The sequence below is a fragment of the Vidua macroura genome, chromosome 2 (assembly GCF_024509145.1).
Source record: "Vidua macroura isolate BioBank_ID:100142 chromosome 2, ASM2450914v1, whole genome shotgun sequence".
Taxonomy (NCBI): Eukaryota; Metazoa; Chordata; class Aves; order Passeriformes; family Viduidae; genus Vidua; species Vidua macroura.
Genome location: NC_071572.1, coordinates 61,309,914 through 61,331,656, shown reverse-complemented (window position 1 = coordinate 61,331,656; position 21,743 = coordinate 61,309,914). Strand labels below are relative to the sequence as shown.

Here is a 21,743-nt window from a genome sequence, read left to right as displayed (position 1 = left end):
AGTGCTGCTGCCCGCTATCCGGTGCTCTCCACCCCTCGATCAGAACCCCCGATGCCCCCCTGGACATCCTACTCATGGCCCCTGATCTGCCCCGGTGCCTCTCAGGTGCGCCCCCCAGGACCCCACCAATGCTCCCCCGTTACCTCACTGGTGCTCCCCCAAGCTCCCCGCTAGTGCTCCCCCAGGATCCCCTGCGGGTCTCCTCCGGTGCCCCTCTCGACCCCCGCGGGTCCCCTCCCGCGATCGCCCTTCCCGGTGGCCATCCCCGGATCTCTCCGGGGGGCACCGATGAGGTACCCAGGAGCCCACGGTGCCCCCAACCCCCGAAGCCCCCGCCTGTCCCCGGGATGTCCCCGTCCCCCACCTTTCCCCGCCCTTGTGCCCGCCCCTCGGCTCCCCCCTCCCACTCAGAGCGCGGCCCCGCGGCGCGGCCCCGGCGGCGGAGCATGGCGGGAGCGGGGGGCGCGGGAGGAGCGGCCCCTGTGCCGGTGCCCCCCTGGTACCACCGGGACCTGAGCCGGGCGGCGGCCGAGGAGCAGCTGGCGCGGGCCGGGCGGGACGGCAGCTTCCTGGTGCGGGACAGCGAAAGCGTGGCGGGGGCCTACGCGCTCTGCCTGCTGTGAGTAGGGTACGGGCGGGGGTGGTGCCAGGCGGAGACCCACGCGGTACCGGCAGGGCATCGGGGGAGATCCGGGAGCGGCTGTCGGGGGTGACTGGAGGGGGTGCACCGGGAGGGGACGGGCGCGGGGCCGGGGGAGCTGCGGAGGCACGGGCAGGGTGTCGGGGGGAGGACCGGGGCGACCCTGGGAGAACAGCAGGTAGGAGCTTGGGGGGGCACCGGCTAGATACCGCTGGAGCTTTGGGGGGATCCCGGGAGAAACGGGGCGGGGTACGAGGGGAGATTCGGGCGTAGGAGTGGAGTGTTCAGGGCGGCACCAGAGGAGCCTCGGGGATGGTCCGAGGAGAGCAGGAGGTTGGGAGGGCAGCCGGGGGTGGGTCCTGGACGAGCAGAGGGGAGGATTTGGGGGAGCGCCAGCCAGGTACCAGGGAGAACACTGGGGCGTCATGGTGGGGTCATTGCAGGGATTCAGGAGAGCACTGTGGTACACAGGGCGGGTGTCCAGGGAGGCACTGGCAGAGGACCGGGAAGAACAGTGGGAGAGACACCGAGGGCGGGAGGGGGGGCGCCAAGGAAGCACGGGCAGGGGAAGAAGTGGAGATCACTGGAAGGGATCCAGGGGAGCACGCAGGGCGCATAAGGGGAGGCTGAAAACATCAAGAGGGCAACAGACAGAGAGGGAAAGCCACCTGAGGGATATAGTGAACATGGGGGTCACCAGTACTGTGGGGGTTGCTACGAGTTTGGGCACAGGGAAGCTGGGACAGCTCTGGTCAGTGGATGCTGGGTGGGGCACAGATATGGGGAGACCTGGGGGTTCAAAGGGACACTGGCACTTCTGGGACATAGGGCACCAGGGGAATGGCACCAGCTGTGGCCTGGGTGTCCCAAGAGACCAGACACCAGCAGACTCTGGAGGGGCTGGGAATCTAAACATTGGGGGATATTGGGCTGGCTCCAGGGGCGCTGTGTCACCCACCCCTGCTACCATGGGGTCTATGAGATGGGGGGCCTGACCCCTACCCCACACTCTTGGGGTCCCTACCTACCCATGGCACTGGAGGCAGTGAAGGGAGGGCTCCTGCCCTCATGTCTGGGGGTCCCCAGCCTGGGAAGGGGGGACAGCTCTGTGCCCTTGAGTTGTGCCATGGAACTCCATAGCTCCCAGCTTGTGCCAGGTCACAGGTGAGTGCTGACAGCCTTGGGGGTCCTGAAGTGTCTTTGCCCAGTGGTGCACCCCAGCACCCCCACCATACCTGGGGCCTCTGGCACCTCGTTGTGCTGGGATGCTTCTGGGGCATGCCGCCGGCTCTGCTCAGGCTGGCTACCTGTGCCAGCACCTGGTGCTCAGTGCTGGTCCACTTTTTTGATGTGGTTGTGAGGTGGTGGTGAGGGCACTTGAACTCAAAGTTTTTCTGTGCCCTGAGAGCCTGTGGGAGAATTGGGAGTGCACTGTGAGCTGGCCTGCCCTGGCCTGGGGTACTGTGTGCTGGTGCCACATGCAGTTGCCAGGCATGCAGCCTCCGTGGTGGCATAGATGTCCTTCCCCGTGGACAGTGGCAAATGCAGTTTCCCAGCCAAGTGGGCACAGTGTGGCTCTGGGCACTGGCTCCCCACCACAGAGCTGGGCTAGCAAGCAGCACTAGGCACAGCCCTGGGAGAGCATGCAATTCCAGCACCTAATGGTGCCATGTGGCTGGAGGGCATTGTGGCACCAGTGTGGGTGACAGGGGGCTACAGACAGCATTGTGCTATGAGTGTCTGGGTAAGGTGTGTCTCTCTCTGCTTGGTGAGGAGGCCATGGGTGCCACAAGGCTGGCCTGTGGCATTGGGACCATGCAGCATGGCAAAGCCTGTCATGGGGATGCCAAGTTGTCAGGCTGCACTCCAGCAAGAACTATTGGGAGTACCTGGTGCTGTGTTCTCACCAGGCACCCCCATTGCCAGTGAGTGGGTGGACAGGGCTGTGGAGCCATTGGCCCCAGCTATTCCTGGGGCCCTAAAAATAGCTGCAGAATCAGGAGGAGGAAAGGGAACTACAGCGGGATCCCGGCAGCGTCGGCTTCCTTTAACCCTCCCACTGGTGCACCATGGACTCACTGGGCTGGATGTGGCACACCAGGACATCTCACTGTGCCCTTGCCATGGCACACTGGGGTGTCTCACCATGGCACACCAGGGTGTCACAGTTGTGACCTCACTTTTGCATATTGGGGCATCACTGGAACTCACAGTGCTAGCATACGGCAGTGGCTCCACATGGTGTGCTGACATCACTGGTGAGCAGTGCTAGTGGGGACAGTCCTGGTGTAGTGTCCCACAGGAGGGTGGGAGCTTGGAGCTTCCATCCTGGCTCACCGCCAGTTCATGGGGGACACCAGTGCCAAGGTGGTGCCAGTGGGCACACGGTATCCCCCTTGCCAGGGTGCCCACATCCTGCTCTTGGTGGAGTGGGGTGGTAGGTGCCCCTTTGTCTGCCACAAAGCAGTGGGGATATGGGGTGCCCGCTGTGCTAGCAGGGCTGTGGCAAGGTATTGTGCGTCAGAGCCGGTAGGGGAGTCCAGTTGCTCCCGCATAAAGGCTCTTTGTACCCAAGCCCGGTGCTCTCTGGCCCCCCCTCCCCGTCATTGCTCACCAAAATAGCAGCCGACAATGGTGTGGGACTGGGCAGCCAGGGGGCCCTGTAGTCCCCCTCCACAGTACCACCCCCTGTGCTGGGTGTCCCTCCAGCCCCCCCGCCAGTTATCCATAGAGAACTCCTTGATGTCCCCCACAGCTGAGGTTCCTCCTAAGGGTCCTGCTTCTTGCCCCTCTGATCTGGAGTTCCACATACTGGTGCTGTGCTGGGGTTCCTCTTGCACCCACATCACACCTCCACTGGTGTTCCTGCTATGGAGACCCCAGTTGTGTATTAGGACTTCCCACAGACACCCCTTATGCTACCCTCATTTGGGGGTGTCTCTTTGTGCCTTCACCCATCCTACCAGCTGGGATTCTCCCACAGACTCCTTTGAGTCTGGGAACCCCTGATCCCTTCACCTACTCTAGCGGGGTTTTCCACACAGCCCCCCCATAGTGGATTCCCATTCAGCTCCCCCACTACCACTTGGAGAGTTCTCCATGCCTCCACCCTCACAATGACCCCTAGGAAGACCCCAACGATGCTGGGGTAGGTCATACCTCCAGAGGAGGCAGGAGAAATGGGGTACCTGCCACTGCAGGGAACGTGGTGGCACAGGGGACCTGGTGTTGTGGGGTGGTGGCAAGGTAACCAGAACTGTAGGGGGTGGACATGGGGGCATGGCACCCTGTCCAGGGACACAGCACAGCATGGGGGGATGGATGCCGCCTTGTCCCAGTCCTCCAGCCCTGTGTTGAGCTGCCACTGGGGCAGGGGACACAGTATCTGAGTAACCCTGGTGGTGACAGCAGCCTCAATGCTTATGGTGACCTCTGTGGCCAGAGGCCAGCCAAGGAGGCACGGTCCCTGCTGACTGCCCTGGAGGGGGGAGGTCTGGCAGTGCTGAGGCTCCCTGTCTCCTGGAGTCCCTGAAATGGGGAGGGCTTCCAATCCTGCTCCTTGCGCCCACTGATGTTGTCACCCCATCTCTTAGCACTGCCCGTCACCCCCTGCCCCGGGATCACGTCCTTGGTTCCTGTCAGCTTCCACAGGAAAATAAATTGTTTCCTGGTGTCCTGGCTGCCAGCTCCTGCTTGCTCCTGCCAGCTCCTCCCTGTGCTGTGGGCCGGGGACAGTGCCTCTGGCACAGACAGGCAGTGTGGCAGGGGCAGCAGCACTGCCAAGGACATAGTGGTGTCAATTGTGGGGTCGGAGCAAGCAGGGGAGTTACTCTCGGACTCCCAGCTCATCCTGCAAGCATTTTCCCATGGGTTTTCCATGGGTTTCCTGTCAGCTCATTACATTTTGTGGAGAATAGTGGTATTGGAGCTCCTCACTGTTGGTGCTGGTGAAGTAGGGGTCTGACTGGATGAGTACTGAGCATCCCTTCGGGGCAGGCAGGGGCCGTACAGGCAGGTGGGGGGACACCACCCAACCCCCAGCACCCTGATGCCGTCCCTGCTGCCACAGGTTCCAGAAACATGTCCACACCTACCGCATCCTGCCGGACGAGGAGGATTTCCTGGCTGTGCAGGTGAGCAGCGCGGGCATGGGACACCCTCTGGCTCATGGGCAGTGGGGGGTCTCCAGCTCAGCAGTGCTCAGTGTTGACCTCGTGCTGTGAGTTTACCTGTCTCTCTGGCTGTGCTGGGTGGCTGTTCCGGGTTCAGGTCTGGCTGCAGTGCCACGTGCATGCCCGGCTGTGCCGGATGGCTTGGCTGTGCCTGTCTTGGCCGGCTGTGACACTGGGTATTTTTAGAGCAACAGAACTCTCTTTGTGCTGGCCAGGCAGGCAGGAAAAGCTGCCCTTGGGAGGGAGGAGGCCAAGGGATGGTTGCTGCCTGCACCCTGTCAGCCCACCTACCAGCTCTGCAGCCCCTTGCAATAGGCCCTGGTCCCCACCATGGGGTCAGCCCCCCATCTTGCATGGAGATCCTTGCATGCAGGGGTTCCTGCACAGTGGCATCTCTGCGTGGGAGGATCCCTGCATGGGAGTCTCTGCATATGGGGGTCCCTTCATGGGAACATCCGTGCATGGTGGCAGCTCTGCATGAGGGGATCCTTGCATGGTATTATCCCTGCCTGGGGGTCTCTGCATGGTGGTATCCCTGCCTGGGGAGATTCCTATTTGGAGACATCTCTGCATGGTGGCATCCCTGGATGGTGGGTTCCCTGCTTGGTGGTGTCTCCACCTGGGGGAGTCCAGTGATGCTGGCTGCAGGTGCTGATAGTCCCGGTGTCCCCATGTCCCTGCAGACATCACAGGGGGTGCAGGTGCGGCGCTTCAAGACGCTAAGCGAGCTGATTGCCCTGTACCTGCAGCCCAACCAGGGGCTGGTCTGCACCCTGCTCTTCCCTGTCGAGAGGGAGAAAGAAAAGGAGACTGTGGAGGACAGGGACTACTCAGGTATGGCAGGGTGACATGGGTGGGTGAATAGGGTCCTGAGACCCCTGGGGTAGTAGTAACTGGCCCCCTCGTTGCCCCATTGCAGATGGAGAAGATGAGAAGCCGCCGTTGCCACCACGCTCCGGCTCCACCAGTTTCTCTGGCACCTCAATGGGGCTTAGCCCCACTGGCCTGGGACCATCTGTGCCAGAGGGGCCAATGGAGAGGTGAGGGTCTGTCTGTCTCCTGCCTGTTCCCTGTCTGTCCCCTGCTCCTCCCTGCTGGCTCTCATCCCCTGGGTGCTCTCTCTGTAGCACCAATGGGCTCAGCAGCATCTCTCATGAGTACCTGAAGGGCAGTTACACCATGGATCTGGAGGCAGTGAAGGGAGGGGCCAACAGCCTCCCCCACCTCAACAAGACTCTTGTCACCTCCTGCAAACGGCTGCACAGGTGAATGCCGGACACTGGGACAGATGAAAAGATGGAAGGATGTCTGTGCCACCCAGTGAGCTGGCTCCTCTTGCCTCTCCAGTGAGGTGGACAAGGTGCTGGCAGGGCTGGAGATCCTCTCCAAGGTGTTTGACCAGCAGAGCTCCCCCATGGTCTCCAAGATTCTGCAACAGGTAAAGGGAATATGGGGACACAGCAGTGGCAACCCCCCAGCATGGACTGGGGGTCCATGTGGAGAAACACTGTGGAGAAACACCTACCATCCTACCAACACCTACCATCCTACCCCATCCCAGATTGCCAGTGGGCTCTGCCACTTGGGGCGGGGGGAGGCTCTGGTGTTGGTCTGGGGTTCACATCCCAGTGCTGGGGTATCCTGCTGGGGGTTCCAGACAGCAGGGCAGAGTGGAGAGCAGGAGCTGGAGAACCTGGTGCTGAAACTCTCTGTGCTGAAAGATTTCCTGTCCTCCATCGAGAAGAAGGTAAGGCTGGAGATGCAGGGATGGATGGTCTGATGGGGGTGTTCTGAGGGGTCTGGATGAACTGGAGAGACTGTGGGGCTGAGGGCACTGGTGGGACTGGGGCAACTGGCAGAGATTGTTGGGCTGGTGGAGCTGGGGGACTGGGGATGGGCTTGTGGGATTAAGGCACCAGTGGGACTCGGGAGGGCCAGTGGAGCTGGCACTGGTAGGGCTAAGGGGGCCGGTGGGGCCTTGTGGACTGTGAGGGCTGCTGGGGCTTGGAAGATTGGTGGGAGTGGAGGGGTTGGTGGAGCTGGGGGACTGGTGGGCTCTCAGCTGACCCTGCTGTGCCTCTGGCAGGCACTGAAGGCCCTACAGGAGGTGAGCTCAGCCACCCCTGCCACCCCCCCTCAACCCCTCTCCCACAAGGCCAAGAGCATCCCAGTGCAGACCTTTGAGGTGAGCCCTGCCCTACCCCCTGCCCTAACAAGTTTTGAAGTTTTGAGGGTATTTCAGCATCAACTGGGTACCTCCGGTGTGACACTGAGAGCACAGACCCCTAGGTGTTTCTGGGGGAAGCCAGATGCCAGACAGGGCGCTGGGGTGTCCCCTGTTTCCTCCCTCATCCCAGTGTCCCCTGGCAGGTGAAGCTGGATATTACCCTGGGGGACCTGACCAAGATTGGGAAGTCACAGAAGTACACGCTGAGTGTGGATGTGGAGGGGGGTAAACTAGTGGTGCTGAAGAAGCAGAAGGACTCCCAGGAGGACTGGAACACCTTCACCCATGACAAGAGTGAGTGGGGAGGTGTCTGGGGGCGGGGGGCAGCACCCATGGGACTCCCTTTGCGCTGGAAAGCATCCCTGTGAGGCTCAGTGGTGAGCTGGAAGCTGGGGGATTTCCTCATGCTGGGGATGTCCCCATCTTGGGAGTCCCCCAAAGCATGGACTGGGGGGGGGGTCCAGCACCCAGCTTGCACCCAGCACCCTCTCAGTTCTTCCCACTCCTCCTCAGTCCGGCAGCTGATCAAGTCACAGCGGGTGCAGAACAAACTGGGCATCGTTTTTGAGAAGGAAAAGGATAAAACGCAACGGAAAGACTTTGTTTTTGTCAGTGCTCGGGTGGGTAATGCTCAGCTGGAGGTGGGCGGGGGACAAGGGGTCCCTTGTAGGGATGGGGTGGGGCAGAATTTAACCCCTGGGCCCTGGTAGGGCTCAGAGACAGGCACTGGGTACCGGTGCCTGATGGCTGGTTGATGTCCCTGGGGCGGTCCCCCATGCCCAGAAGGTGCCGGCTTTGGCTGAGCCAAAGCAGGGGGCAAGATAGGGTTCTAGGGAGCCCCTCTACCCCTCCTTCACTGCCCCCTTCTGCAGAAGCGTGAGGCCTTCTGTCAGCTTCTGCAGCTGATGAAGAACAAGCATTCTCACCAGGACGAGCCTGACATGATCTCTGTCTTCATTGGCACCTGGAACATGGGTGAGCAGGGCCAGGGGCAGCCCTTGGTGGGGTGTCAAGGCCCTGAGGTCTCCCTAACTGTGCTGTCCCTCCTGCAGGCAGTGTTCCCCCCCCCAAAAACATCAATTCGTGGGTCACCTCCAAGGGATTGGGCAAAACCCTGGATGAGGTGACGATGGCCATACCACATGACATCTACGTCTTCGGCACCCAGGAGAATTCTCTGGGAGACAAGGAGTGGGTGGATTTTCTGCGCACTGTTCTCAAAGACTTCACAGAGGTTGAGTACCGCCCGGTAAGAACCAGGGGGTCCAGGGGACCTTGGGGGCTGTGGGGTGCAGGCAGTGGTGGGTGGTGGAGGTGTGTGATGCTCAGTGTCCCAGGGGTGGCTGTGCTCTGGCTCTGTGACACCAGCTGTTCTGGGGTGCTCTCATGGTGCTGGGTGGCTGTGGGTGCTCCAGGTCTGCTGACACAAGGTATTTTGGGGTGGTCTCCTGGTGCTGGATAGCTGTGGATACTGATTGATGGTTGTGGGATTCCATGGGGAACAGCCCTTGGTGGGAGAGGCTGGGATGAAGCAGTAATGAGCATCCCCTGTGGACACACCAGAGGGGCCCCCATGGCCCCAGGGGGCCCCAGCACATGCTGGCAGGGGGCTGAGGGTGCTGGCACCCACAGGTGGCCATGCAGTCCCTGTGGAACATCAAGGTGGTGGTGCTGGTGAAGCCAGAGCACGAGAACCGCATCAGCCATGTCAGCACCTCCAGCGTCAAGACAGGGATCGCCAACACCCTGGGTAGGGCCACAGCAGGGCATAGAGGGACATGGGGTATGCACTGCACTGGAGGGAGTCCTGTGGTATCTGCACCATGGGGGGGGTTCTTTCGTTGCATGTGTTGCATGAGGAGGAGTCTCAACATGTGTACCTTGCATGGGGAGGAGTCCTGGTATGTGGGCATTGCATGGGGAGGGGTCCCAGAGTGTGTGTTGCACAAGGAGGTGTCCTGACGCATGTTGCACGTGGAGGGGTCTTGTTGATGCACAAGGAGGGGTCCTAGAGCACGGGTGTTTCATGAGGAGGGCTTTGTGTGCAGTGCACAGGGAAGGTTCTGGGAATGTGCCTTGCATGAGGAGGCCCTGGATAAGTGTGCTTTGCACGAGGGGGACTCTGGGGGCTGTGTTTCATGAGGAGGCCTCTCAGCGTGTGCCAGGCTGCACATGCCTATGCTGGCTGGCCAGGTGGGGACTGTGCCCCATCATTGTGACATGGGGCCGGCTGGGTGTCTGTCCCCAAGGTAGAATCAGGGGTTGCCTGATCCCAGCCCATGTCCCCATTTCCTCACAGGGAACAAGGGCGCTGTGGGTGTCTCCTTCATGTTCAATGGCACCTCCTTTGGCTTTGTCAATTGCCACCTCACCTCTGGCAACGAGAAGACGGCACGGTGAGCACCCCTACCCTGGGCTGGGCCAGGACAGGGCTGTCACTGCTGTCCTCATGTCTGTAACACCCTGTCCCTGTGTCCCCTGCTTCAGGAGGAACCAGAACTACCTGGACATCCTGCGCCTACTCTCACTGGGGGATAAGCAGCTGAGCTCCTTTGACATCTCTCTTCGCTTCACCCACCTCTTCTGGTTCGGGGACCTCAATTACCGCCTAGACATGGACATCCAGGTCAGGGGAAGGGGTGGGTGGGGATGGGAAGGCAGGTGGGAGTGTCAGGGTCCCCCTCCCAGCTCAGTGCCAACACCTTTGTCCCTGCAGGAGATCCTCAACTACATCAGCCGCAAGGATCTGGAACCGCTGCTGAAGGTGGATCAGCTCAATCTAGAGAAGGAGAAGCACAAGGTGTTCCTGCGCTTCGGTGAGGAATGGGGGGCTCCAAGAGGGTCTGGTGGTGCAGGCCCTGCTGTCGGGATTGTCCTGATTCACTGCTGTCCCTGCAGGTGAGGAGGAGATCACCTTCCCCCCAACCTACCGCTATGAGCGGGGCTCCCGGGACACCTATGTCTGGCACAAGCAGAAGCCCACAGGGGTAGGCGCTGGGGTAGAGGGAGTTGGGGGGAGTGGAGGACACCATAATCTAAACCCTCATCCACTCCCCACCCTTGTCAGGTGCGTACCAACGTGCCGTCTTGGTGTGACCGCATCCTCTGGAAGTCCTACCCTGAGACTCATGTCAACTGCAACGCTTATGGTGAGCAGTGTAACCACCCCCAGCACTCTCGTCCCTGTTCTGGGGACAATCCCCCCCTTCATCCTGACTTCTTCCCCATTCCCACTGGCTGCAGGGTGCACAGATGACATTGTCACCAGTGACCACTCACCGGTCTTCGGCTCCTTTGAAGTGGGAGTGACATCCCAGTTCATTTCCAAAAAAGGTGCCTGTGCCCAAGGGGATACTTCACTGTCCCCTGCCCCTCCATGGTCCAACCTCTCCATTTTGATGGAGAGATTAGATTGTGGTGTCCCAGGGGGATTCCAATGCCTCGCCTCTCCATGGAGGGCTCTCTAAGTCCTCAGAGCAGGCATACATTGAATTTGAGAGCATAGAAGCCATTGTGAAGACTTCCAGTCGCACCAAGTTTTTCATTGAGTTCTACTCTACCTGCCTGGAAGGTGAGGACTGGAATGGCAGTGGGGGGTCCCAAAGGGCTTGAGAAGGGTCCCAGGAAGCTCATGGTATCCTGGAAGGCTCAAGGATTGATGCCATGTCCTGCTACCACCACAGAGTTCAAGAAGAGCTTTGAGAACGACAGCCAGAGCAGTGACAACATCAACTTCCTCAAGGTGCAGTGGTCATCCCGGCAACTGCCTACGGTGAGGAGGGGCTGGGGGCTGACAGGGTGGGTGCTGGGGGAAGCTGAAGACAGGGAGACCCCCACTCAGTGCCAGCACCCCATTCCCTTGGCCACAGCTGAAGCCCATCCTCTCCGAGATTGAGTACCTGCAGGACCAGCACCTCTTGCTCACTGTCAAATCCCTTGATGGTTACGAGTCCTACGGTGAGTGTCCACTCCCGCACCGTGCCAGCACCGGTGGGTCCGTGGGGTGCAGACCCCCAACCTCCCCCACTGTCACCCCCAGGGGAGTGTGTCATTGCCCTGAAGTCAATGATTGGCAGCACAGCGCAGCAGTTCCTCACCTACCTGTCCCACCGTGGTGAGGAGACTGGCAACATCCGTGGCTCCATGAAGGTCCGGGTGCCCATGGAGCGCCTGGGCACCCGCGAGAGGCTCTATGGTGAGGACCCCTCACCCCAGGGGGGACACTGCGGAGAGGACTCCTCCACTGAGCCCCTGTTCCCTGGCAGAGTGGATCAGCGTCGATAAGGATGAGACGACAGCCAGCAAAGGGAAGGTGCTGCTAGGTGCCAGGGCCACCCAGGACAATGCCAAGTATGGGGGACAGGGCTTGGCAGGGTGGGGGGCACAGGTTCCTTGGGATCGGGAGACCTGAGGGATTTACCTGAGCACAGATATTGCTCAGAGTATCCCTCTAGGTTGGTGTGTGGGATGTGACTGGAGACAGTACTGATGCCAGTTCTATGCCACACAGGGCAGGGATGGGACTCTGAGCCTCTGAATGTGGCTCTGGCTATGTTTTGGTGGCTGAACCCTGTCCTAGAGGGCAGAGCCCTTACCTGGGCTGCTGAGACCCATCCCACAGGGTCTGAACTTTGTCTTGGGTGATCTGAGCCCTGTCCTGCGGGTCTGAACCCTGTTGTGGACGTTCAAGCCCCATGGGGCACCCAACACCTCCTGTTGCCAGGTCTGTGGGGCGGAAGCCCACCAGTGCTGAGCTCCCCACCACCATCCTGGCGAAGCTCCCAGAGGAGCCCGAGAAGAGCAGCACCACAGCAGCACCGCGACCCCCTGCTGCACACCGCAGCACCCCCAGGGATGAGGCCACCCCAAGCTGGTGAGGGAGAATAGGCAGGGCTGGGGGTGGGGATTGGTCTGGGGGTGCCACGCTCAATCCTGTCCCCTTAGGTCCAAGGCGGAGGCAATGCCAGAGCTGTCAGGGGGTCCCCTGAAGAACAGCTTCAACAACCCAGCATACTACGTGCTGGAGGGGGTTCCCCACCAGCTGTTGGTGCAAGGGGACCCCGGCAAGTACCCCAAGGCCAAGGTGCAGCTGGCAGTGCCGGAGCGCTGCCAGTGCCCCTCGGCATGCTGTGGTGGTGAGAGTGATGAGGAAGAGGACCTCGGCACCCTCAACCTGCCACCGCCGGATTTTCCCCCACCGCCACTGCCGCGGGAGCTGGAGCTCCCACCAAACACCTTCTTTGGCTCCACCAAGGAGCTGCTGGTATCCAGCGGGTGTGAGGACCCCAAATCCCACCCTGCTGCCTTCGGAGAGGCTCCCCTGCCCAAGCTGCACCCCCGGCCACCCCCAGCCACCACGGCTGGGTTTGGGATGGAGTGGGCTGGTGGGATGCCTGTTACTGGGGTGCTACCTTCAGTTGGGGGGCTGCCCACTCCTGGGGGCCTGCCGGGAGGGCTGCTGGATGACCGTTCCTGCTCGGTGCTGCAGATGGCCAAGACACTGAGTGAGGTGGACTACGGGGGTAAGAAGGGGAGGGTGGTCCCCCCACCACCACTGCTGGCCAAGGGGGCATTGCCTCCCCGCTGCCTGCACCCTGACTATGGCCACCCCCTTGCCTTCCCTCCCCACTCCATCCAGGAGAGCATCCAGGAGGACCTGGCTGAGGAGGTGGGTGATACAGGGTGGGTGGGGGTCCTCAGCACCTCAGTTGGGGCTCCCTTTGGGGTGCTCCATGGTGCTGAGGCTGTTGGGGTGCAGGCGCTGGGCCGTGGTGTGGGCACCGTGCCTGGTGTGGGCGAGTGGCTGCGGGCGCTGGGGCTGGAGCGGTACGAGGAGGGGCTGGTGCGCAATGGCTGGGATGACCTGGAGTTCCTCAGGTGAGCAGCCCCCCAAAACGGTGGGGAGGGACCCCCACCCACTCCCACCACCAGCCTGGCCAGCCCCAGTGAGTCCATGACTTCCCCAGGGGGTCATAGTGATCCCTGGGTTCTTGGGAGGTCTGTTGGGGTGCTGCCCTTGATAGTCCTCACTATCCCCAGGGGTTCCCCACTGCCTACTGCGGGTCTCCACTTCCCCTGGGAGTCCCCACTGCCCCTAGAGGGCCTCATTTCCCCCAAAGATTCTGTGCTGCCCTGGGGTGACCATTGCTCTCATAGGTCCCTGCTGCCCCTGAGTGTCTCCACTGCTCCCGCATGCCCTTTGCCTCTCTGGATCCCCACTGCCCCCTGAGGGTCACAAAACCTCACAGGAGGGACAGGATGAAGCCTGGGTGTGCACCCAGCAACCTGAGTGGGGGCCCTAGCACTCCCAGGTGGGGACCCCACCCGAGTCTGGGGTGCCCCTCAGGGTCAGAGAGCCCCATATTTGTGCCTCATTCCCAGTGACATCACAGAGGAAGACCTGGAGGAAGCTGGAGTGCTGGAGCCTGGCCACAAGCGCGTCCTTCTGGAGAGCCTCCAGCTCCGCAAGTAGCTGCCACCGCACATCCAGCATCCCGTGCTTGCCATGGGCCAGCATCCCAGATCCTGTGGCTGCACATTCTGCGTCCTGCAGCCCAGCATCCCAAATCCTGCAGCCCCGTGTCTCAGACCTTGCAGTTGTGTGTCCTGTGGCCCAGCATCCTGCATCCCACAGATGCACATCCTGGATCCCATGGCTGTGCATTCTGCATCCTGCTGCCACATATCCTGGACCCTGTGGCCCTACATCCTGCAGCTGAGCATCCCAGATCCTGTGGCCATGCATCCCAGATCCCCCAGATCCTGTGGCCATGTGTCCTCAGCCCAGTATCCTGTGGCCACATATCCTGGGTCCCATGGATGTGCATCCCAGATCCTGCAGCCGTGCATCCTGCAGCTGAGAATCCTTCATCCCAAAGTCCCACATCCTGCATCCGTTCATCCCACCATCACCAGCAGCAAGTGGGAACCCCATGACCTCCACAGCCCACCCCCCACCCTGGATGCAGGGTAATAGGGTGGGAAGGGGGAGTGGGGAGACAGGGGGTGGTGGGTCCTGGTCAGATAATTTCACATGAGGATCCCTATGGGGTGCCCTCACATTTAAGTTATTTTTTTATTTATTGGGAGAAGGGATGGGGGAAGAGGTGTTTGGGGGTAACCATTGGGATCCTGGCTTCCACCCACCCTCACAGCTAGGAGGAGGCTCTGAGCAAAGTCATGTCTTGACCCAAGTGCCTTCATGATGCCTGGGATGGGATGGGATGGGATGGGATGGGATGGGATGGGATGGGATGGGATGGGATGGGATAGCTCAGCCAGCCCCCATAGACAACACTAGGCACAGATCAGGGTCCCCGTCCCGAGCTCTAATGATGCTGTCCCCACCCTGATGGTCCCATCCCCACTGTGAGGGTTCCTGTCTCTACCCTAGGCATCCCTGTCCCCACCCCAGGGCACCTGTCCCCCCGAGGGTCCCTGTCACCAAGATGGATGTCCCACTCCCACCCTGGAATATCCCCATCCCCACCCAGGGGGTGCCTGTCACCATCACTGGGGGTCCTATCCCCTTGCTATAGGTCCCTGTCTCAGCTTCAGAGGATCCTGTCCCCACCCTGGACTTCATATCTACACATCAGGGGTTCTACCCACACTCTGATGATCCCCATCCCTGCCCTGGATGTGCTGTCCCCACCCCTGGGGGTTCCTGTCCCCATCTCCAGAGGTTCCATCTCTACCCCAGGTGTCCCTGTCACCATTCCTGGGGGTCCCATCCCCACCATGGTGGTCCCTGTTTCCACTTTGGGGGTGCTGTCCCCACCTTGGGGGTGCTGCCTTCATTCCCAGGGGTCCCGCTCCCACTGTGAGGGTCCATCCCTGGGGTCCTATCATCCCTATACTGTGGATTCTGTCCCTACGCCTGGGGTCCCTTTCCCTACCAAGGGAGGTCCCATTCCCATGTGGCAGGGTCCCCAGCCCCACTCTGGGAGTGCCTGTCCCCATGCTGGGAGTCCCATCCCCAGACTGGGAATCCTGTCACAGCAGAGCCAGATAAGTGCCTTCCCCCAGAGCCCACCCCCCACCACCAGTGCCTCCGGGGCGTATCCCCCACTCCCACCCACTTTGCCCATTAGGTACTTGCTGGGTCTGTCCGCCCCCCGGGGGTTTGTGTTGCCCTTGGGGACAGTGGGGCTGGCAGCCAGGCCTCCTTGTGGGTGCTCAGCCCCCAGCCTTGCCAAGTGTCCTTCCAGGAGGGTCCCCAGGGTGGGAGTCCCCAGGACAGGGGTCCTCCCACGGTGCCTTCCCCACTGGGATGCTCCCTCCAGGCTCTCCCTGTCCTCGGGGGATGGGGGTGATGCTATCCCCAGATCCCCCAACCCCTCACTCTGGCTGAGATGAAGGATGGGCCAGGCGCCCCTGGCATCCCCCAACATCCCCCCTCTGTTACTGGGGTGTTTGGTGTGAACTTCCCCTCACTAAACCCCCAGCTCCTGTGTTTGGAGGTGTTTGGTAAATCTGGAGTGATTTTTATCATGTTCATGCAATGGGTGTGATGGAGCTCTCAGCGTGGCAAGGCGGGAAGAGTCTGGGGGAGGGGGGCAAGATGGGGAACCCAGGGGGAAGAATTGCGTCCCAGCATAATCTGTGACCGCTCCAAGCTGACTGTACTGGTCCTAGCAAGGTGGGGACCGGGTCCCTTGTCCCCTTCTTGCCCATCTTGGGTACCTCAGACCACTCCCCCAATAGCCTGTCATGCTCCTTGACACCATCCCAATGCCCCTAAGGCCTTCTTCATCATCACCCCCACAGAGGGCCCTTAGAGGTCAGGGAGGCTATGTGGAGTACCCCTCACCCCACTTGAGGGGGTTTCCCATGGGGTGCCCCTTCAGCTTCCTACAGCTGCTTGGGGTCTTTGAGTGGGGGGCACCCAAAATAATCCCTAAGGTGCTGGGGGTTTGTGGCATCATTTGGGGGGTTCTGGTGCGTCTCAGAGGGTCCAGGGGTGGGGACTATGCAGCCCCCCCACCCCTGCAACCTTTGGTGGGGGTGGGGTGCAACAAGGGCTGAGGGCCAGCAGCAGTGTCAATAAATTAAGTTTAATTTGGATTAGTGGCATTTGCAAACATGGGTAATAAATTACAGAATGGTTAAAAAAAACAAAAGTGGAGAACCCACCTCGGGGGAGCTGGGAGGGATACAGGGGAACAGGGGTCTATAGATGGGCTGCCAGCATCCTCACCATGCCATGAAACCCACCAGCACAGCAGCACTGGTGGCTGGGCACGAGGGGCCCACCAGCACCATCCCCCTGCTTCGGGAACCCTCTGGGAGGTCACAGGGTTGCGCGGGGGGTCCCAGCAGCACTCATGCCAGTTTCAGTGGGAGCACACAACCTACTGCTGGCAAGGGGTCATGGCTGCTCTGAGACATCCCACTGGCTGCGACAGGGGGTCCATCCCCCATTACCCCCCTCAAGGGGCCACCTCACCCCCAGCAGTTGTGGTGTCCTGTCCCCATTGGCAACACCTGCAGCAATGCAGGTGAGTGCTGAACCTCCCAGCCCTGCATTTACTCCCCACAGTCTTCGGGGGTGGGGGGGTGTGTGTCTTCTTCCTGTCAGGGTGCTGCTGGGGGGGAATCCATGTTAGCAGGTAGGATCTGGGTGAAATCAACCCCTCCCCACACCAACGGGCATCTCCATACCGGACTCCCTGGCACTGCCCACCCAGTGGACCCCAGAGGCCCCCCCATAAAGTGCTTTCTCACCCCCAGCCCAGCGGCACAGACCATTGAGAGAGGTGTCTCCTGGGGCGATGCTGGAGCACCCACAGTGCTATGGGGAGCTCCACATCTGCCCCCACCCCTGGAGTGCACTGGGAGCCCCCAGACCCAAAGGCTTTGCCAGGAGCATGCTGGCTGAGCATGGGGGTGGTGTCCCCTGCCTTGCACCCCCATGGTCCCACAGCACCCACGGGTGTCGGTGGGAGCTGCTCCCACTCCGGGTCCGCCCCATCAGCGCAGGGTCCGGGAGGTGGCAGGGGGCGGTCCCTGCTCCCTCTCCCGGTTTGCTGAAGTATCGTGGCTGGGTCCGTGGTGGGGGCGGTGGGTGGAGTGTGCAGGGTGGGGGCCGAGGGGGGTTTGGGGGGCAGCCGGATCTGGTAATTCAGCGATCAGAAGAGGTTTGTCTTGATGCCGTTTGGTTTCCGATGGAAGGAGGAGAGGACACCGGAGAAGGGTCCCGGCACAGCCTCGGCGGGCTGCCAGGCCTTCAGCAGCTCGGCCGTGTTGGGGGCACCGCTGCCGCCCCCCACCCCTGCCCAGAGGGGTGCTTTGAGGGGTTGTGGGGCATGGCCGGGTCCCAGGGGTGCCCCCGCGCCAGGGCTGGGGCTCAAGCTGCCACCGGGGCTGCCGATGGCAGCAGCAGGCAGGGATGCCGTGCTGTCTGGAGTCGGGCTGCAGTTGGATTCCTTGGATTCGTCGTCTTCTGAGGAGGAGCGTGGCTCTGACTTCTTCCCGGTGCTGCCGGTGCCGCTGGCACCCTTGGCATTGGCCGCGCGCTCCTGCTTGCGGAATTTGGCGCGACGGTTCTGGAACCACACCTGGAGGGGATGGAGAGGGTGGGAGCATCCCTTGCCACGGTCCCTGGGGCTTCGGGGAGCCTGTGGGTGCAGGCAGCCCTCCCAGGCTCCGTGGTGGGCTTCACAACCCTCCATTCCCTCGGGGGAAATGTCTTCCACATCACCAGAGGGATCCATGTATCCACAATAATGTAGATTTGTGAAGTTGATGCCAGGCACTGACATGTGCTCCAGTGTTGGCATGGGAGGGAAATGGGGAGGGGACATCATCACACTGCACCCACATCTGCACCTTGTGCGGCCACAGCCCACCCCACAGCCTACACCCCCCAGCTCCCCATGGTGCCAACAGTGGGGTCCACACTTCACTCACCATCCCCCCTGGGAGGGAGGGCCATTCCCCACTCCTATGGGTCCCCCACTCCTATGGGGACCCCCACTCCTATGGGTCCCTACATTCCTATGGGGACAGATGTTCTCACAAGGGGGTGTCTGCACTCACCGAGGGGGGTCTGAAGCCATAAAGGGGGATATTCACTGACATAGGGAAGATCCCACACAGAAGAACCCCATAAAGAAGGTTCTGCATTGACACAAGGTGCCTGCACTCACAAAGAAGGATCTGCACCCACACGAGGGCTCTGTGTCTGTACTGACTCCCCCAGGAGAAATCTGCACTGACACAGGGGACAGTTGCACCCACAAAGGGCCACTCTCTGTCCTTCTTGGACTCTAACTACCCTCAAGGTGTTTGGGACTGGACTAAATCATTGATGACAGTGATGGTGCTGTGGCATGAACCAAAGCCTGCACTCTGCTGGGATTCAGGCTGTCCCCCCAAGTTCCCAGCAGAGCAAGGCTATGACAAAAGTGTGTCCCCTGACCGTGGTAAGTGCCAAGGCCAAGTCCCTTCCTGCCTCCCCTGCCAATGTAGGGAACAGAGCAGCAGCGTCCCATGGTCAGGGTCCCTGCTCCAGTGGGATTAGAGCCTTCCACCCCCATCCCCAGCTCCCCAGCCCCCTCCTCCCTCCCCAGAGCTGACCTGCACCCTTGCCTCAGTGAGATCGATCTTGAGGGCCAGCTCCTCGCGGGTGTAGATGTCAGGGTAGTGGGTCTCGGCAAAGACCCTCTCCAGCTCCTTCAGCTGGGAGCTGGTGAATGTTGTCCGGATCCGCCGCTGCTTCCGCTTTTCGTTGATCCCCGATGGGTCTGAGAAGAATTTGTAGGGAACTGGGAGGGAAACGGGGAGTCAATACAGCTGGTACAGTGGGAGGGCTGTGGTGGACACTGGAGGAGACCTGGGCAGGGGGCATCAGGCAGGGATGGACCAGGAAGGGATGGACTGAGAAGGGATGGACTGGGCAGGGGACACTGGCCAGGGATAAATGAACCGGGAAGGATGAACTGGGTAGGGGTGAACCGGGAAGGGAAGGAAAAGGCAGGGAAGGATTGGGCAAGGATCGCATAGGAAGAAATAGACGGGCAATACATAAACGGGCAGGGGGATGCACTGTGCAGAAGAATCGGCAAAGGAACCAGGAAGGACAAACTGGGCTGAGGTGAACCGAGAAGGTGGACCGGGCAGGATGAACCAGGCAGGACTCCGCAGGCAGAGCGAGCAGAACGATGGCAGGACTGGATCGCTGCCCCCCGCTGCGCCCCCGGCCCCATTCGTTCGTTCGTTCGGCAGGACGTGAGGCCTCGGGGCAGGAGCAGGGCTGGGGGGCAATGCGGTGCCGGTGCCGGTGCGGATGGGGCGGCTGGTACCAATTGGCAGCTCCTTCGTTATCGGCGCAACCACACGCAGCGCCTCCGCGGTGGCAACGAATGCGGACCGGGGAGTGGGTTTCCAGCGGCAAGGACCTTCCCCAGCCCCGTTCTGGGGCCGCCACAGCTCCAGGGATCCTTGGGGATCCACGGCCGTGCTTGGGAGGGTTCATCCCCACCGGCGGAGGCGAACGGGGAGACCCGGGACGAGGGGCGGTAGGGACCAAGCCTGGGCAGGGCCAGCCTGGGCTTCGAGCACCGGCAGCACCGGGAACCGGTGGGACCTAGCACCAGTAGTGCCAGGAATCTATAGCACCGGGAATCGATGTCATGGGGAACTGACAGCACCGAGGACCGACAGCAGCTGTTATCGACGGCATCGAGCATGAATTGCCGAGCACCGGCGGCAACGGGAACGGGCAGCACCGGGCACTAGTGGCAGCCTGCACTGGCCGTACCGAGAACCGACTACCGGGAACTTGCAGGAACGAGCACTGGCAGCACCAGGAACAGACGGTTCCCGGAGCCGGCGGCATCGAGCACTAACGGTGTTGGGCACTGGGGTCACTGGGAACCGATGATATGGGTCGCCAACACTACCTGAAACCGATAGTAAGGAATCCTGACAATGCCGGACACCAGCGGCACCGGGAAGCGGCAATAACGGGCACTGTTACCGATGGCATCGGCGCCGACAGCACTGAGCATTGACGGTACTGGACAGCAACGGTACCGGGAATTGGTGGGATCGGGCACTGGCGCTACCGAGAGCCAGCAGTAATGGGCACCGTCGGCATCGAGTTCTGACGGTACAGGGCAGCGGCGGCTCCGGGAACCCACAGTACCGGCCATCGACGGCATCGAGCACTGACGGTACAGGAGACCGACGGCTCCGGCAACCGACGGCACATGGGGCCGGTGTCAGGCACGAGCCCTGACATCACCGCCAGCTGCCGGTCCCGAGCTCCGGTGGCCCCGGTCCCTCGCCAGTTCCGATCCCGGCCGGCCCCGACGGCGCGGCCGCTCCCTCATGCCCGTCCAGGGGCTGCCCCTGGTGGCTCCCGGCGGGTAGGGGGTCCCTCTCCCTTACCTGCCGAGTAGGGCGAGGGCTGGTGGTCACGGAGGGCACCCAGGGCGCAGCTGGCGGAGGCGAGGGGGGCGCAGGCGGGCGCAGGCCCGAAGCCCCCCCGCATGGGGCTGTACTGGAAGGAGCCCGCCTGGCTGCAGGGGCTGAACTCGTAGCTCGCCTCCATGGCGGCCACGCAGGACTCGTAGGAGTTGAGGTAGGAGTAGTCCATGGCGAGCCCGGTGCGGCCCCGGCTGCCGCCCGCCCGTCCCCGCCGCCTCCTGCCCGCCGGGCCCCCGCCCGCCCCCGCCACCGCCGCCGCCCCAGCCGGTTAATATACTGGTGGGGGGAGCGCGGACAAAGGCTGCGCTTGCCGGGGGCTTTTGCATGACAATATCTCCCGGGGACGGCGGGAGCGGGCGGAGCCGACACCCCCCTCCCCTCAGCCCCCCGCCCCCCTTAACCCTTCGTGGGCACACGCACCCCTCACCTCGGACCGACTCCGGCAGCCGCTACTTCGGGGCAGGGGGTGGGGGGACAGCGGCCCCTGGGCACCCCCCGGAGCAGCACTCGGCGGGCCTGCTCTGGGACCAGCGCTTGGACCTTCCCCCCGTGTCCCCATCCCTTTGTATCATCCCTGTCCCATCGCCATCCCATCCCATCCCGGTCCTCAGTCCTGTCCCCATCCCTGTCCTATCCAGTGTGCTTCTCCATCCTGATTCCCATCTCCCTCCCTGTCGCCATGCCATGCCATGCCATGCCATGCCATGCCATGCCATGCCATGCCTCTGGGGCTGAGCATCTCAGGGGCAGAAGGGCAAACAACGCCACCACACCCTATCCCTGGGTGACCTCCACTGTGGCTGGGTGCATGGGGGAAGCAGGCGGCTTTGGAGGGGTACTCAGTCCCACCCCTCTCTCCTCGGGGTCTCTGGCCTTTGCAATCTCCTTCCCCACCTTTCAGCCCGGATGAATTTCAAAGCACCCCATCCCCCCAGCCCCCTGCAGGGACCAAGGCAAAGGCTTTCCCCCCTTTCAAAGGCACCGGAGGGGCATGTGGGAAGGGGGCATGCGGGAGGATTTGGCGGGATTTGGGACATTTTCAAGACAAACACTTTCACTAAAGAGGATTTAAAAGTCTAATTGTGCCCAGTGAAGGACTTTGGGTGCCCCAGGGGACCGGGGGGTGGGGGGGAAGAACGGACTCTGGCTGGGTCCTGTGGGATCGGTTCGAATCTGTCCTGCCCCATGTCCTGCCCTGTATCCAACCCCGCATCCTGTCCCACCTTCTTCCCTATATTCTTGTTCCATCTCCTGTCCTAACCTGTGTCCT

General features: G+C 61.7%; 2 protein-coding genes across 2 annotated transcripts; one reads left to right on the top strand and one right to left on the bottom strand.

Annotated features, from left to right (window-relative positions):
- Nucleotides 1-421: 421 nt before the first annotated feature.
- INPPL1 (inositol polyphosphate phosphatase like 1) lies at nucleotides 422-16,105 on the top strand. Its single transcript, XM_053971734.1, has 27 exons — nucleotides 422-619; nucleotides 4,710-4,773; nucleotides 5,496-5,646; nucleotides 5,732-5,852; nucleotides 5,940-6,077; nucleotides 6,160-6,250; nucleotides 6,470-6,559; nucleotides 6,899-6,997; nucleotides 7,183-7,333; nucleotides 7,553-7,659; nucleotides 7,912-8,014; nucleotides 8,092-8,288; nucleotides 8,672-8,789; nucleotides 9,339-9,435; nucleotides 9,527-9,665; nucleotides 9,756-9,855; nucleotides 9,938-10,026; nucleotides 10,107-10,188; nucleotides 10,283-10,372; nucleotides 10,497-10,610; nucleotides 10,723-10,811; nucleotides 10,909-10,996; nucleotides 11,079-11,234; nucleotides 11,305-11,389; nucleotides 11,763-11,912; nucleotides 11,984-12,916; nucleotides 13,421-16,105. Exons 1-27 carry the CDS (start codon nucleotides 447-449, stop codon nucleotides 13,509-13,511), a joined length of 3,906 nt encoding a protein of 1,301 aa, XP_053827709.1. The 5' UTR covers nucleotides 422-446; the 3' UTR covers nucleotides 13,512-16,105.
- A 19-nt stretch (nucleotides 16,106-16,124) lies between these two features.
- Nucleotides 16,125-21,069, bottom strand: PHOX2A (paired like homeobox 2A). Its single transcript, XM_053971736.1, has 3 exons — nucleotides 20,435-21,069; nucleotides 18,620-18,807; nucleotides 16,125-17,598 (listed from the first exon to the last, which is right to left on the bottom strand). Exons 1-3 carry the CDS (start codon nucleotides 20,640-20,642, stop codon nucleotides 17,170-17,172), a joined length of 825 nt encoding a protein of 274 aa, XP_053827711.1. The 5' UTR covers nucleotides 20,643-21,069; the 3' UTR covers nucleotides 16,125-17,169.
- Between the last annotated feature and the right edge of the window lie 674 nt (nucleotides 21,070-21,743).

What these genes read in the sequence shown, in the direction of transcription:
- PHOX2A (XM_053971736.1), bottom strand. Translation starts at nt 20,642, where the DNA reads ATGGACTACTCCTACCTCAACTCCTACGAGTCCTGCGTGGCCGCCATG. An exon ending in GCCCTCGCCCTACTCGGCAG is followed by an intron (nt 18,808 to 20,434) that starts GTAAGGGAGAGG and finishes TTTCCCTCCCAG; the next exon opens with TTCCCTACAAATTCTTCTCA. An exon ending in TCACTGAGGCAAGGGTGCAG is followed by an intron (nt 17,599 to 18,619) that starts GTCAGCTCTGGG and finishes CATCCCCTCCAG; the next exon opens with GTGTGGTTCCAGAACCGTCG.
- INPPL1 (XM_053971734.1), top strand. Translation starts at nt 447, where the DNA reads ATGGCGGGAGCGGGGGGCGCGGGAGGAGCGGCCCCTGTGCCGGTGCCC. An exon ending in GCCTAGACATGGACATCCAG is followed by an intron (nt 9,666 to 9,755) that starts GTCAGGGGAAGG and finishes TTGTCCCTGCAG; the next exon opens with GAGATCCTCAACTACATCAG. An exon ending in CCAGTTCATTTCCAAAAAAG is followed by an intron (nt 10,373 to 10,496) that starts GTGCCTGTGCCC and finishes CTCTCCATGGAG; the next exon opens with GGCTCTCTAAGTCCTCAGAG.